Source organism: Lissotriton helveticus, chromosome 7 (genome assembly GCF_964261635.1).
Source record: "Lissotriton helveticus chromosome 7, aLisHel1.1, whole genome shotgun sequence".
Taxonomy (NCBI): Eukaryota; Metazoa; Chordata; class Amphibia; order Caudata; family Salamandridae; genus Lissotriton; species Lissotriton helveticus.
Genome location: NC_136068.1, coordinates 564,273,349 through 564,290,108, shown reverse-complemented (window position 1 = coordinate 564,290,108; position 16,760 = coordinate 564,273,349). Strand labels below are relative to the sequence as shown.

General features: G+C 45.6%; 1 protein-coding gene across 6 annotated transcripts in view; it reads right to left on the bottom strand.

Moving 5' to 3' along the window:
- Positions 1-16,760, bottom strand: part of TEP1 (telomerase associated protein 1) — a 1,162,857-nt gene that overhangs the window by 74,063 nt on the left and 1,072,034 nt on the right. For all 6 annotated transcript variants that reach the window (XM_078652640.1, XM_078652638.1, XM_078652642.1 and 3 more), the window contains 2 exons: positions 8,267-8,363; positions 7,655-7,760 (listed from right to left, as the gene is read on the bottom strand). In XM_078652640.1, coding sequence (XP_078508766.1) covers positions 7,655-7,760; positions 8,267-8,363 — 203 coding nt within the window. The remainder of the gene's footprint in view (positions 1-7,654; positions 7,761-8,266; positions 8,364-16,760) is intronic.

The window sequence follows — 16,760 nt, the reverse complement described above, 5'->3', positions numbered from 1 at the left end:
TGACTCTAGAGAACCTCTATCACTCTCCCAGCGCTCTGCTTCCTCAGCAATCGCCCAAGGACTAAGGGATTCAGACTTCAACAGGTGCTGGCGCAACTCTGGACAAAACACTGAGCAACGGCTCCTTGAGAAACATATTCAGTACTCCGTCTCTCTCATCATCCGAGCTAGCCGCCAGCCAATCCCACATTGCATCAGAACAGTCATCCACAAAATACTTCCACTGCTGGTGAGGTGGTTTCCTAAGGTTCCTGAACTTCAGCCTTAACTCCTCCTCTTGGGAACAAGGGACCATACGTTGGGCACGGGGTAGGGGACTTTCTGCACTGAAGTCTAAATAGCTGCCACCACTGGACTCAGCCCTCCCTGGGGAATCCAGAAAATTAAAACTGCGCGCAGGGGATAGTCTACCCTCCAGAGCTCTGGTGGAGGCCCTCTCAGCCTCCTCTATCCTTTCCTGCGCTAAGACCATCTCGGTCTCTAGCTGTTGCTTTCTAACGCCCAGCTGTGCCATAGCCTGGGCATGCTCCAACCTGAGCTTTTCTAAAGCCAGCTGGTGCTCCCTTTCTCTCTTCCTATCTTCCAGCTCCTCTGGGGACAGGGAAAGGGATGAGGCGCTGCCTCCTACGCTGGACCCAGCAAGGGACTCCCTATCTATGGGGTCTCTACTCTCTACTGGCGTCCAGGTGCTGTCATCTTCTTCCTCCTCTTCAGGGCTCCCCACAGACCCACCACCCTCCTGGTGTGAAGCCCGGGCCCTTTCCTCACTGCGCTCAAGATCCCATTGATCCTCTTGCCATTTGACCATGCATCTCCTAAGTGCATACCATCCTGACTGATCCGCCCCTATGCCTCTCTCTTCACAGAACTTTCTCAACTCCCACACACCGTATGTGGCTAGATCATTGAAATCAAAAACCAGCTCCATTCTGGCAGACGTTCTGGAGACAAGATCACACAGGGAACCTAGGGGTCTGAGCTAACACAGGAGTACACAATTCACAAAGGTATCAGCAAGCTCTCTACCCCAGAGAACTCACACTCACTTGCCTAGTGCCACACACCATTCATCCACACACAACCCTCCCCTCGGACTGGTAAGGCAGTTTCTACCACCCCTGATTCCTCAACCTGACCACAAGTGACACAGGTACCGACTCTGGGCGCAGGGTGGGGGACAAATGCACTGGACACAATTGCACAATGATACCTTCAGGAGAAAAAAATATGAAACTTCCAAAAACACAATCCCCTAAAATGCGGTCATCTAAAATGCAGAGTTTTGTGGTGCAGCCAGCTGCCACTAAGGTACAAGGCAAACACAAATCCTTATCCTCACCGCTTGCCGGCAATGTTGGAAATGGGATCCCTGGCTGGCCAGGGCTTTCGCCAAAGTCAGTCAGAGACCACCACTCCCAAGTCAGGGCAAGGGAGTTACACGCCAAGATAACCCCTGCTCACCCTCTAGGTAACGTGGCGCGAGCAGCAAGGCTAAACTTGGAGGCGATGTAAGTTAAGTATTTGCGCACGCACCCCAGCAACAACAACCAAAGGCCCACCACAAAGGAAACTCCACACAAGGTTATATAAAAAAATAGCCTTTGTATTACAACACAACACATTAGATAAAACACACACTTTACAATGTGCCAGAGGCACGGGCAGAATTTACAGGGGATTATTTACAAGACAGGGCCACCTGGACCACTGTCAGGAATCAGAAGTAGCACTTTCAGAAATAGCACTTTAAATGTAAAATTACTTTAGCACAAAATAGCACACAACCAGTAATCACTGGTAACCAGGACCTCACTAGCACCACCTGCACTAGGGAGGAAGCAACCACCTACACGTCACAATACCTGTGGGGGTGGAAGCACATAACACATGATGCAATGCATAACATTCATTCAGAGGTGTAAGGAGGAAAACACATGATGCATTAACAATACATTCAGAGGTGTAAAAACAATAATAATTGCGCCAATCTTACAAGTCACCACCTGTGACTGTCCATGTGTCCCAATGTCAGGGCCTAAACGGAGCAGCTGCCCACGAAGTGCTGGGCAGCTGTGTGAGACAATACTGGGGCCAACGTGGGAGCCTCGCTGGGTTCTATGCCCCAGAACAAAGATGTGCCCCCTAGAGCCTCTCTGAGCTCTCAATGACACAAATGTGGCGCTGTGGAGCCTCCCTGGGCTCCAAGTAAATCAAAATGCCCCCCTAGAGCCTCTCTGGACTCTTAAATCTCACTGGGCTGTTGGGGTCCCTCACGAGGAACTCGGGAACACTGGGGGTGCCTAGAGCCTCTCTTAGGCTCGAGCACCAAATGCGGGCGTGTTGGAGTCCCCCTCCTGGGGACTCGAGAATTTAAGAAATGCCCCCTTGGCCCTCTTAGGGCTTAGAACAAATAGATGCTGCCTCCGGAGCCTCGTGGCTCCAACCAAGATACGGGTAGGGAGCCTCTCGTGGGCTCACAACACTTTCGACCTCTCGGGAGAGAGCACGAGGGGGGGGGGGGGCGGGCACCGCAATGTGCCCCGACGCCTCCCCTTCTTTGGAGCAACCACTGCCCTTCACTCACCCGGTCTCGCTGCAGCTGATTGGAGAGCTCCCGCTCCTCGGGACTCTCCTCGGTGGCAGTCTCCTCTCGCTCCCCGTGCTTCCTTCGGCGCGGACTCGGCTTGGCTTCCCCAGCCCGGGGGAAGCGGGGGAAGGAGTCGGCCGGTCTTCTCCTCTCCGGTGCAGGAGCGCGGGGTGGGCTCCCGTCTGCTTCCTGCCGTCCCACCCAGGCTTGCCTGACTTCCGGGTCGCGCTGCAGCCAATAGCAGCGCGGCGCTGGAGAAATGGAGGCGGGACTTCCGGGTCGCCGTAGGCAGCGCGGCGGCCCGGCAGGGTTCCTGGGCTGCGGCGGTAATTTCCACACGGGGTGAGCTCCCGATGATAAGTAAATCACGCAAATATGCGGCGTGGGCAGCCGCTCGAGCAGCAAAATGCAGGGTGGCCACCTGCCTTACAAAAGCGCTCCCAAGCGCTTTGTGGGCACACACTGCAGCGCTAGGACGAAATAAGCGCTCTCAAGCGCTAGACAGACAATCACAGCGCTCCCAGCGCTATAATCAAAAACAAAGCGCTTCGAAGCGCTAGAGGGCATAAAGCGCGCTCCTAGCGCTACAAACAGGATAAAGCGCTCCCAGGGGCAAGGGCAGAGCCCCAGCAAACAAGTCCTTGGGCAGGCAGGGGGCAAGGCTGGGCCCAGAGCCAGCTCACTGGGTCTCCAGGCAGGGAGACACCCCAAGTGGCGGTCCTCTGGCCCAGCAGCAGCAGCAACAGCCCCCTCAGGATCCTGGAAGAGAACAACTTCTGTGGGGACACAGCCCCATTTTTATACAGTGCATTCCTTTGTCTGAAGGTGCAGAGTGGGGGCGGAACCAGTCGCAGCTGGTTCTTGAGTACTCTGTTTACCTCAACCACCCTCTCTATTCACTGGCAGGGCCTGGGTCATTAGACTCTCCACAGGGGGGCGGAGCCAGCATTGTGTGGGGAAAACCCAGCCCATCCAGGACACTGGTACACTCCTCCCACACATTACTCATGCAGATCTCCCACTCACCACCGGGCAGACCCATCCAGACTCCCTGGAGCCTGGCATGCCAGCCAGCTCCAGCCAATCACACGCCAGCACCCTCACAGCACACGTACAGCCATGTCTAGAAATGGCGCTTCCCTACTGGACACATACATGCTGCATACACCGTTGCGCAGCATTCACTCACACGAGTTCACACATACCAGACTCAAGCCTGTACACCCCACGCATCAGGAACTACCAGGGACACATACATTCCCCATGCATTCCTATGGGCGGGCAGGCCTAGCTCAGCACATGCACTCAGAGTGTGCACGCACTTTCCACTGGGACACAGTGAAAGTGCGCAGAATCCAAAAATCACCATCTCCAGGTCACCATTTCAAGCAAAAAGTCTAGGGGTGAACCTGCCCTAAGGGCCCAAGTCCAACACCGCCGCACTCGCTGACATAGCAGCCGAGTCTCCACTGTATGTGCGGCTCCGCCCGTCGTCAGTGGAGACAGGACTCTTGAACCTTCGCTCCTTCCATGGACTACGTGGAAGGCGTCAAGTCCATGGCCGGCTCCGTGCCGAGCTTCCGCATCTCTACCTATCACCAGCTGTCTACCATGAATAGGCGGGGCCAGACCCGCAAACGCGGTTCCGAAGCTCAAACGCGAGCAGGAATACTTATAACGGGTAAGGTTTAGCTGCGATCAGGAAAAGCAGGGAGCTGAGCACACAGTATGTTGCAGGCATGGACCAGACCTTTGACAAAGTAAGTTTGCAACCTTTTTTCCTGAGAATACGCCATAAGGCGTCTCTTACAAGAAATTGCCAATAGTAATTTTAATATTCCTCCTTACATGTTTGGCAATATCTCTTCTGTTTGTTTACAGTGTTTGACTACAAGGCCTCCCTCTCTTGCCCCCGTTAGGAGCAGGTGCCCTGTTAATGTGGGGTGAGTGACGCTTAGCATCCCTGACAAATATTCGAGTTCTGACAACACAAGGAAGTTGTGAATGTTGATGAGTGTGAGCAACCCTACTATGAAGTTCGTAAGTGTGAATGAGACCACGTATGAGGAGCCTTGTTCATTCCACACATCTAATGCTTCATTGAATGAAAAATAAGATCTCTGTTTGAGTGCCACTGGTATGAAATCAATTAGACCATTATATCATGTGCTTTTCTCGTGAATCTACCCTGAAAGCCACTACCAAGCACCTACACATATATGTTTCTCTTAGGGGTACAGCACTGTGAAGTTCCACTGAACCAGCACACTTTTTTTACTGGCTTTACAGCACACAAGTTACAACTTGTACCTTTGTATCTGTACTTTCTTTCCACAGGTAATTCCTCTTGGAAACAGTGGCAAGTACATTCCTTGTTCTAATGAATTTAATTAATTTCTTTCACATGGAAGTTGCATGCTCACGGCTTCGGGGGAAAAGAATTCACAGCGACTCACCCTGACAATTGCCCAGGCCCTCATATAGATCATTAGGAAGGGCTGAAACATGTCGGTGTTCTAGGATCATAGGACTATCAGAAGCTCTAGCCCTACATTTGTTTTTAACCTTCCCTCCCACACCGCTAATAAAGGATACCTTTGGAGTGGGAGAGGAATTTTATCTTTAAAGTTACGCCCCCATACACGCAGTGCTCCCTGAAACATGGTTGAGCCCACCCTGACCTTTAGGAGTTGAGGTGAACCCGATGATGAAGCTTGTCACTATTAGAGTGAGTGAGGGTTATATTAAGAAAAGGGTCCTTTTCCCTTCCCACTCACAATTGTGGTTCGGCTATCAACTGGCGTACTGTCCAACCCTCCTTTTTTTGCACTTTACCTCTTCTTTAGGAACCATCTTGGTTCCGGAAGGGATACTTTTTGGTTTGTTGCGTATACAATAGAGAGGGTGTATCCCTTCCATCCTCTTTAGTGAGAACCTCTCTACCCTCTAAGGGCCCCTATCAGGGATCACTAATTCTGTTGAATAAAATTCCATCTTATATCGCCTGAGAGAGAACAGGTTGAAGTTCTCCAGGCACACCTTGGCGGACTTGTGCCACCAAGTCCCAAAGAGCTTAAGAGTAGCATCCCAATAAATAGCTAGCGTTTACGCGGGTTGGAGGGCCAGACTGGTATAGGAAAATACATGTTTGCCAAACATTTCCACCTGGTTAGATTCCCTCTTGGGGGGAATGGTAGGAAAGGTGTTTCGGTCATATCTGCTTATGGAGGTTTGCATCACTAGATTTGGGTGCTGCCAGAGAAAAGCAGGGCCACCTAGAGCAGGGCATGGCCGATGGACTCCGGCCCAGAACAAGGTTTGGCCAAAGGCCCTAATAAAGTATCAGTCAATGTCTTGTTAAATGGGAGATGGGGCTCAGAAGATGTCCGCCCCGGTTGGAAGACTTCTGTCAACATACTGGTTTTAACCTCCAAGGTGGGGAATTGGAGGTCAAGTACTTCAGCAGCCCTACGCATCACCATGCGGATTCCTTTGTGGCCAGGGGGCAAAAGCAGACCAGTTTCCAGGGAGATAAAGACCACTAGCCTGCTAAAAGTCATCATACCAATTATCATCCTGGAAAGAACTCATCAACCGGGTCATAAGCATTGTCCATACCAAGGCAGGAGTGCAGAATATGTGTTCTCCCATGTGGTGATGGTAAATCAAGTGGGGGAGGTGGTTTCTTGGGAGGAATCCGGCGCGAGGTCAGACCGGTATTAAATCCGCATCAGAGAGAATTATCAGAACCTCCTCCTAAGACGTCGATGTAGTAAGCATTGGCATCGAAGTCCGTAGACTGTGGTGCCGGAAGCAATACCAGGGCTGGAGCCAGATGCAAGACGGATTCAGGGGGTTTAAGTGCTGCTGCGGGTGAACCCGCCAGCGGTACTCCATGTGGAAGGTCTCTCAGCTCCTTGGTTGGGCACCAAAAGCATGCCAGACAGAGATGCTAGGGATCCAAAGAGGCACATGGCAGCGCAGAACTCTTCGATCTCATGCGATATGGCTGTTGGCCCCAGAAACTCAGGTTGTGCTGGAACCAGCTGTGAGATCGTCCCTGAAGTCAGCTGACTTCGGAGGTGAGATCACCCCCACCCAACTTCAGGCCAATGCAAGTAGAGCGAGAAGGAAGAATTCCACTTTGATTTCTTATGTTCTTGTTGGACTTACCAGATGATTTTGACCAGAACGAAGACTGGCTTCCAGGGCAGCGGTGACTCTGGCAACAGAATCAGAATCAAACTTTAGACAAGGACCGCGACTTGGAGGGGATCCTGGCATGGTGTCTTTTTATGCTTGGAGATGTTAAGCTGTGTCTCACGGTCACTGATGGTCTTGGGGTTCACCGACGTGCAGTTGCTGCAGTCCTTGGAATAAAGGCTTTAACCCAGACACCATAGGCATACCTGGTGGGGATCTGTCACAGACCTTTGTTTGCAACAGTTCCTACAGGGGTTAAAGCCTGTTTTTGGGGTGACATCCCTAGAACACTGAAGAAACATGTTGAGGTAAATGTCTCACAGCGATATGAATGGCGGTCTGGCTCAAAGTCTGGTGGCACAGAAAGAAAGGAACTAACATCAGTGCGCAGGGGTGGCACCTATATAGGCTCAGCGTGATACTGCTGAAAATATATGGATCCAGTCTGATGACTGGGGAATATTCAAAACGTGAGGAATCTGTGGTTACAAATCTCTAACAGAATAAGCAATACACAAAAATGATTGATGACCATGTCTTTATGTCTTCCAACACATACATATAAACCTATTGGATTAAACGGGTAAATGAATGGCTTCTAAAGGTGTCGGTGCTTTTATTTTGGTTTTGTCAGACATTAGATTACACTCAACTGACCAATCTTAAAAGTCATGTTTTACAACAGTTACAGTGAACTAGCATTACCCAGCTAAATATGGGTAAAATATGCCTTGAGAACAGAAGAACAATCATCCATGAAGTTTAAGCTTTGGCAGTGGACTGATATCATATATCCGCCTACAATAGGGTCTAAAAAAATCAGCACAATTACTTCAATACATGGATCCCAATGAGATTGCTTACCAAAATCTGGCTGAGCCTTGGTTATCCAACTCCCCAGGTCATCACCACTCCAAGGGGGGAACGTGCGCTTCATGGCAACCTCCCATTCACCAGACTTAGTAGCATGCTGAAGGCAAAAGACAAATTAAATAGGTTAGATATTCAGGGCACGATTACAAAAAAATTTCCAAAGTCATGGTGGAGTCTCCTCACTTGTGGCGGAATATCCGCAACACAGTTTCTCAGGGCCCTCAATCACTGAGGCAGGAGAAAGCATATTACTGCGAGGATGCAGGGTTGCATACCGAGAGTGGAGTCACAGGTGTAGAGTTGGGATAATGACAATTCATCAGGTGACTGTTGCAGAGCTAGAGTGGCGAGAAACCTAAGAAGTGGCTGATGCAGCAGTAGAGGAAGAAATTAATAGAGTGACCGGGGCAGAGCTAAAATGATGGCGAACATAGTGAGTAATGAAGTCAGGGAGGGAGGGGAAACTGTTGCACAGTGGGTGGAGAGCTTATGTGATAGGGAAAGAAAGAGGGGCTTCAAATCCTTGCAGTTTGGCCAGAAAGGTTGTATAGAATGAGCAAAATTCCAGGATGAGGTGTGCACTAGATTAATAGGAATACTTACCAGCACATACATAACTGGTTTTGGAGAATTTTCTAAAACTGAAATCTTGTTGTCCTTCATCAGGATGATATCAGTAAAGTAATTCTTTGCTTTGATCCTAAAAACACAAAATGAAAATGGAAAAGATACTTCACACCCTTGTCTCAAAGATTCTGACACAAACCAGTCAGACTTTTGCTTGAGTAGGAATACTGGTAAGTGCGGGTTTGGCTACTGTATGCATGTTTTTGGGTGTTGCCGGGTGTGTAGTCGAAAATCTTTACCAATAGTTCTGTCTTCATATTCAGCTCTGATTTATCACTATACTATTACCAGTATATAAGCTTCAGGAGCCTTTTTTCTTATCGGTCTTTATCACATACAGTAAAACTGGTTCTGAAGGTTTAGCCATAACTACAGTAATACTAGAGATTGAGCTTTTTCTATGACGAAAATTTGTAACAACTTTATTTTCTTTTAGATACAAGTCGTTGTTCAGGTTTTCTGATAATTACTTTGCCAGATTACTTAAAATATTAAACATGTAAATGACACCTAAGATCAGACCTTAGCTCAAACTATATGACTGCGCAACCTGAACCTGAAACAATTAGAATTTTGCTCCCTTCACTAAACCACAATGTTAAAGCATTGATTTAAACACTGGACTTCATAGAAAGAAGCCATACAGGTTTTTTAAAAAAAATTTAGAATGTACACCACGACCAAAGGGCAACAGACGAAACTCCACTGCTAGCTGTCTGCAGTCAGCATATGCTGTGAGTAAAACAGGAAGCTAACAGTGTCCAACCTGGAACAATGTATTTGCACTTTAGGCACCACAGAGACAAACCCGAAAGCATTCCGGCCATGTTTGAGGGGAGTAGGTGAGACACTACGGTGGACAAAATCAGGCAATCCCTAAACAAATGATTCAGCACACACCAGAAAGTTTGGAGAAGCCCTAAACAAGTATCCTGCACAGCTGTTGCGTGGTAGATATTCTTGATTGTCTTTTTGACTGCTAGTGATGTATTTGCTATACATGGCTTTGCATTATTGTTGGGCAGGTATATGATGCAGCTCTATGTATATACGCATTGCTCAGAGATTCCTTAATAAAGATGCTGCACTGTCTCATGTAATGTGCTTTAAACTACCAAAATGCACTATATATATATATATATATATATATATATATATATATATATATATATATATATATATATATATATATATATATATATATACACAAAACCAAGCATGATGCACCCAGGCCAACCAACATAGGGAAACTGTGCCAGGGTGTAAGAACCCATTAAGAGGTCACAGCGCAAGTAAAGGTTACTGGGACACAACTGCTGGTTGCTGCCTTTTACCACTGCTGTCCCGGGGCCTGGCCTACCATGGCAATGCAAAACAGAATATTGAGTACACCATTTCAGCACTTAACCCTCAGGGTAGAGCGGTGAGAAGTCCAAGGCCTCTCAGATAGGTAGTAGGAGGTTAGGGACTCGCAGCTCAGCAGTTACCGAATAGCATGCAATGATTGCCCAATCCAGTGTACATCTTTTATAAAAAGAGAAGTCATTTATTTTACCAAAATACCAGAAAAAAACCAATATGCCAGATGGCACAGGGTTCTAGTCATGTAACAAGGGCAAAAAGGCAAAAATGTCTCAGGCTTGGAATAATCTCACATGTGCAGGCTCACTGTCAGCAGGGTGTAAGCAGGATAAGCAGACTTTTGTGTCAATGCTTCATGGGCCAGGCTTATAATGCCCCAGTCACTGGCAACTCACACTGTAGCTTTTCCTAAAGTCAAAACAGTCCCAATGTCTGGTGACCACAAGTTCAAAGGTGCAGGTGTTAACTGAGTCTACCTGTAGAGAGGTTACTACAGTGAGGTACTCTCTTGGATACTTGTGGGACAGTCTTGTCTTCCTTCAATATTGTTAGGATGCCCAATGCAGACCATGACTGGTCAGCAGGCTCTGGCTGGGAAATTCTATCTGCACAACAAAGGAGACTTTTGTCTCCACTTCTCCCTACAAGTTGAACAGGTTAAACGATGGTGCTTAGGAAGAGATAGTCAGTAGGCCTCTGCCCAAAAGATCACTACTACATAACTTGCAGCAACTTGTCTCTCTCCCCTCACATCTTACTCTCAGATACTAAACCCAAAGCTCAGGAATCCTAGCAACACACTTTGCCAGTCTGGGGATGCTGTTACTCAGTATTCTTCTTGTATCATGCTTTCCCAGGGATGATCCAAAATGGATCCCATAAGCTAAACCATTATACTGGAGCACTCCAAGAATCTGTTCAAATAACATTGAGGACAAATAACCAGAAAGGATGTCCATAAATCCAAGGTCATGTGATACATTTTTGTTGTCTTTATTGTGTTTACAAGCTTTCAACCGAGTACATGATCATAAGCCAACATGTGTTTTGACCCCATTGGGACCTTTTCATGGCTGTGTGTAGTAAACAAATATGAAAACAGAGTGATATCAACCGGATATATGAAATCTGTTAATTTCATTCATTTCATGCATGAGCTATATGCATTGCGTGCTGTTGATAATACAAGCAGAACTTAAAAGTGAATCAGAGAGAGACTGCCATTGCAGAGTTATAATGCTCTTCATACATGCCAAGTAATACAGCACTATTAGAATATCACCAGCCAGGACAGCCAAAACGTAAAATGAAAAAGAAAAATACCATGCTGTGTGTATGGCCTGTATCTATGAAACGTAACTGCAAACACAACAATGATGGACAGAATGTGGATCAATGTCACACATTCACCCCAGTCCAAAGATCTGGGCCCAAATCCATCGTTTTTCCACTCCACACCACCCTGGGTTAGACAATGGCGATATGCAAATCAGCGCTGACCCTGTGCCCCATGGGAACAGTCCAGTCCGAACTACAAAAGCCATGTCCTTCCCAGAACGGAAACAAGCATCCGAGGCCCGGCCCGGTTTCGAGGTAACACCTCTCTTCAGCCCGGCTAGCTTGATTCCAGTGGTGTGGAGTGCCTGGGACTCACGTCTGAGCATCCCCAGTACACTTAGAGCGGTAACTGCAAACACAACAATGATGGACAGAATGTGGATCAATGTCACACATTCACCCCAGTCCAAAGATCTGGGCCCAAATCCATCGTTTTTCCACTCCACACCACCCTGGGTTAGACAATGGCGATATGCAAATCAGCGCTGACGTTCTGGGAAGGACATGGCTTTTGTAGTTCGGACTGGACTGTTCCCATGGGGCACAGGGTCAGCGCTGATTTGCATATCGCCATTGTCTAACCCAGGGTGGTGTGGAGTGGAAAAACGATGGATTTGGGCCCAGATCTTTGGACTGGGGTGAATGTGTGACATTGATCCACATTCTGTCCATCATTGTTGTGTTTGCAGTTACCGCTCTAAGTGTACTGGGGATGCTCAGACGTGAGTCCCAGGCACTCCACACCACTGGAATCAAGCTAGCCGGGCTGAAGAGAGGTGTTACCTCGAAACCGGGCCGGTCCTCGGATGCTCGTTTCCGTTCTGGGAAGGACATGGCTTTTGTAGTTCGGACTGGACTGTTCCCATGGGGCACAGGGTCAGCGCTGATTTGCATATCGCCATTGTCTAACCCAGGGTGGTGTGGAGTGGAAAAACGATGGATTTGGGCCCAGATCTTTGGACTGGGGTGAATGTGTGACATTGATCCACATTCTGTCCATCATTGTTGTGTTTGCAGTTACCGCTCTAAGTGTACTGGGGATGCTCAGACGTGAGTCCCAGGCACTCCACACCACTGGAATCAAGCTAGCCGGGCTGAAGAGAGGTGTTACCTCGAAACCGGGCCGGTCCTCGGATGCTTGTTTCCGTTCTGGGAAGGACATGGCTTTTGTAGTTCGGACTGGACTGTTCCCATGGGGCACAGGGTCAGCGCTGATTTGCATATCGCCATTGTCTAACCCAGGGTGGTGTGGAGTGGAAAAACGATGGATTTGGGCCCAGATCTTTGGACTGGGGTGAATGTGTGACTTTGATCCACATTCTGTCCATCATTGTTGTGTTTGCAGTTATGTATCTATGAAACAGCACCTGTGATTCTGGGGCAAAAAGTAAACTGAGCAAAAAGTTAACTGAGATCACAAAACGTGCATCAGAGGGAAAAGGAATAAAATATCCTCTAACGTATAATAAACAAACCAGTGATGAGTAGAAAACATGTAAGATTATTATGGTTCAAAATGGTTCACTGAATTTTAAAACATGATTCAGTCCAAATTAATTTAGCTGAGTGGTGAGCGGATACTAAAAAGGAAAATCAGTTTCTTAAGTTGGTAACCCTCACTAAAGGACTCATTGTGTGACTATAAACTGCATTTCTTATTCCTTTAGCAATGATAAATTAACTAAGACGATATAGGCGCCAAAGTGTGTGTAGCTGATTTGTAATGAAAAAAATGGGTGGGGGGGGGTGGCTTAGAGGATCTTCAGGAATTCATGTCCAACTATTCATTTGTTTACGGAGAAAAAGGGTAATGAGAGACCCACTCTCCTATGGCCTATTCAACTGTTAGATTCTTCCTATAACCAAACATAGTTATCCTCATCTGTTTATCATCAATATTTTCAAGCTATAAACAAAAATGAGCATTATTGAATGTATGAATCAGTACAATACAAAATGCCAACACCATCCCAGGTAAAATGTTGTATCAAACCACACCTCACAATGAAGTGGTGTAGCTATTATTGCTGACATCGGCGTAGAAAGCGGTTTTAATCTTCAAACTAAATTAGTAATCTCAAAATGCTTAATAAGACTTATTGTTTAAATGAATAATATGCCTCCAATTGTTCTGAAAGACCCCCCCCCCACATACAATCACTGGGAGGGTAAAGAAGGCAAGATAGTTACCTGAAAGAACTCATCAGTAACCTGGCACTGAAACAAGTTAGTCAGATGAGTTGAGCAACTATGTATCACTCCCAGTTATATTTCTTATCCATTTAAAACGCAGCCACATTGGTATTCAATGTCTTTGAGAACTCTAAATTAAAAATGAAAGATTGCAAGTGACTGGATTTGTAAGCCTATCCAGTTAGAGATGTGCATTTTGTTATATTATGCATGAGCGTTTATTTACGCTGCACACCAACTCCTTTATTTAAGTTCTTCCTGTCAAAAGTGTGAGAAGGTTATTAAAAGTCACAGAGCTATGTTTGTTTGTGATCCTGCATTTAACATATTTTAAATAAAAGAATGTTCCTCCAAAACTTCAAATATAACCTTACCGGTACCAGCAAGGCGAAGTTATCGAAAGTTACAAGGCTTTGTTTGTTAATGCTCCCGCCGTCAACTAATTTTAATAAGAGAAAAGATTCTCATAACGTACCCCTGTCCTTCGCAAAATTAAATGTGGACTATGCTAACCTTTAAACTGTTAAGTCTCTGGATGTAAAAGCGTCAGCCATTCGGTGGGAGAAAGGTATAAGGAGAATAGTGAAAAAATCAATGCCATGCATATGTGCTCCAGAGATATTAGACATAAGATTAGTCCCCAATAACGCATAGAAGATTGAATTTCAAGCAACATGAGGTGTCTATATATACTTGATCTGTTTCTATATTATCTGTATTTATACCACAATGTGTGAGTGGTCATTTGTACAGTGATAGTATTAGCCATATAGGTTACATCATGTAGGGGTACAGTTTTCATTACAGATGCAAGAGCGATACTCAGTATTCCATTCATATCTATTCGATCACTCCAGTACAGTCTCACTGTATAGATATTAGAGCAAATGGGAGTGGGGTCGCACACTACTCACACACCAGCGGTGTTACTGTATAGATACTAGAGCAGTTAACATATATTGTATGATGGTCACGGAGTACATATCCCATACATAGATATAGAGCATAAAAGATGATTGCATTTAAGGAAGTTTGAACAGCAGAATGAAAGGAATATCCATATAAATACCTGATATGATATATATACGATAAGGCCATTGTGTTGTATATAGACATTTTTTAAGACAACATTATAGAAATGCATGCAGTTCCCTGTCCTGGTTCAGACTCTGACCCACTGCCCTAAGTTTGATAATCCAGTTTGCTTCCAACCTTCTGAGAGGCAGCTATATGTTTCCAACTTGGGGGTGCGGTTAATATGGGTTATCGCATGGAAAGTAAATGTAGTGCTTATATAGCGCACAAATCACCCCCGAAGGGGTCTCAAGGCGCTGTACACATACCGCTGTGGCACCCTTCCTGGCCTTTCCCTGTGAAGTGCCTACTCCTGGGCACCCCCAAGGTGAAACCAGGCATCCTAGCGCTGTTGGGGCCGTTGTGGAGATTAAGCAAGCTATTGCCCAGAGTTGCAGAGTGGGACCCATGATTAGAATAAGCACCAAGGCGAGAATTATCAGGTCAGGGGAAATTGAGCCCAAGACCCGCCGAGGCGGAAATTGAACCCTGGTCCCGGGCCAGACCTCTGCATCAGGGTCTGCCACTTTAACCATTGAGCCACACTTCTCCACACATCAAGAATTCCACTAAGGCTGTGTGCAGTCATATAGTGTTTCACAATGGATTAAGTTGTATCCCGATATCTGACTGAATGTATATGTTCTTGTATAAGTTATTTGAGAGTTCTGATAGTGCTGCCCTAGGTCTACAAAGTTATATTGACATATAATACAATACCAATAACCAACTGAACTGGGGTCTACTACCTCTAAAGTCAACAAGTGTTTTAAACTGCTACAAACAGAGTTAGAAAAGCAAAGAAAAAAGGAAAAAAAGAATGTCAAAAGTGGTAGGAAGATTTTGAGCGAAACTTGGATTCCCATCAATTATCAGTGTGATCAGTCTTATCATCTGTTTATCCAACCAAATGGATATGTCCCTTTATCATAGGGACAACCTTCCAGAGAGGAATTTGCTCAATGGAAACAGGATAGGACCACCAAAGAAGAAAGAGACAGATTATACATTCTTTGGGTCCATGACCACTTGGGAATTAAGAGCAGTGCAACAAAACAATAGTGAGTGATATTAAAATAGAGTCATGAGGAGAAAGTACAGAATTTCATTAAAGATGTCACCTCACCCTCTATGTTAAAAACACAACAGTGCAAAGAGCAGTACTAACAAATAACTGCTAAATTATCAAGGCCAACATGTTTCAGCCAATAGGGTAAGAATGCCCCAGGCTTTCCTCAGGACCTCTGTTCTTCAAATTTGCTACTGCATAAATCTTTCAAAAAACCAAGTGTAAAAAGAAGAAAAAATGTAAAATAATTATAATCACACCAAACGGTTGGAAATAATTCCAAGGGACATATCATCCATTTGGTTGGATAACCAGATGATAAGACTGATCACACTGATAATTGATGGGAATCCAAGTTTCGCTCAAAATCTTCCTACCGCTTTTGACATTATTTTTTTCCTTTTTTCTTTGCTTTTCTAACTCTGTTTGTAGCAGCTTAAAGCACTTGTTAGCTTTAGAGGTAGTAGACCCCAAGTTCAGTTGGTTATTGTGATTGTGTAAAGTGGGGATTGGAACTGTGGCTGGTCGTTAAAGTATCCCTGTGACCCTATTCTCCCTGTTGTGTTTATGATATAATACAATACGCCATATATTTGGTGTTACAATCAAGAAATTCCACAATGCTATGTTCCACAGAGTTGTTGTAACGGAATGTTTTTAATTTGTCAACCGCATATCTTGATAAATTAAAATTGTCACACTTGTAACACCATGTAACCGATGAGGCAACCAGGTTGTGCTGAATTGTATATTGGAAGGTTGCATAAAGCTTTGGCAGACCTGGTCTATGATGGTTGGTGCCCTACTATGTTGAAGTTCTTATTAAGGACTTTCATGAGTGTAGCATCTACAGTTAGTTTTGTGAATAATCTTGTATAGTTTATGGCTTTGGCTACATATGAAATAATAAAAACGATTTTCCTATAGTCACGCTTTTTTGCCAAATGTTTAACATTCATGTTTAAAAAGTTCTGTCTTTTTATTTTTTTTCGTGATCCTACGTCTGGCAATTCCCAGGAGGTCTGGGGAGTAGCTCCTTGCCTTAAATCCAAGAAGACGTCATCTTGATGCAGTTTCCTCAGAGCCTGATCATCTCACCCAGTGGGATAGGCTGAACTTGTGTTTTTGGATGTGCACTGTCTGCATGAAGTACGGGATTGCATGCTATTGGTTTGCGGTAAAGTTTAGAATGTAGACAGTCATTCTGACTGTACAATGTCATATTTAAAAATGCTATAGTTGCTTTTCTCTAGTTAGTAGTGAACTGAATGTTGTAGTAATTGTTAATTAAATACGTGAAAAGGTATTTTAAGGACAATTCACTCCCTGTCCATATAAGGATGATGATGTCTATGTACCTGCCCCAATATAGTATAAATCCTGTTAGGTCTGGTGCAGATGCGTAGTTGTTCAAAATAGAAAATGTTGAACCCA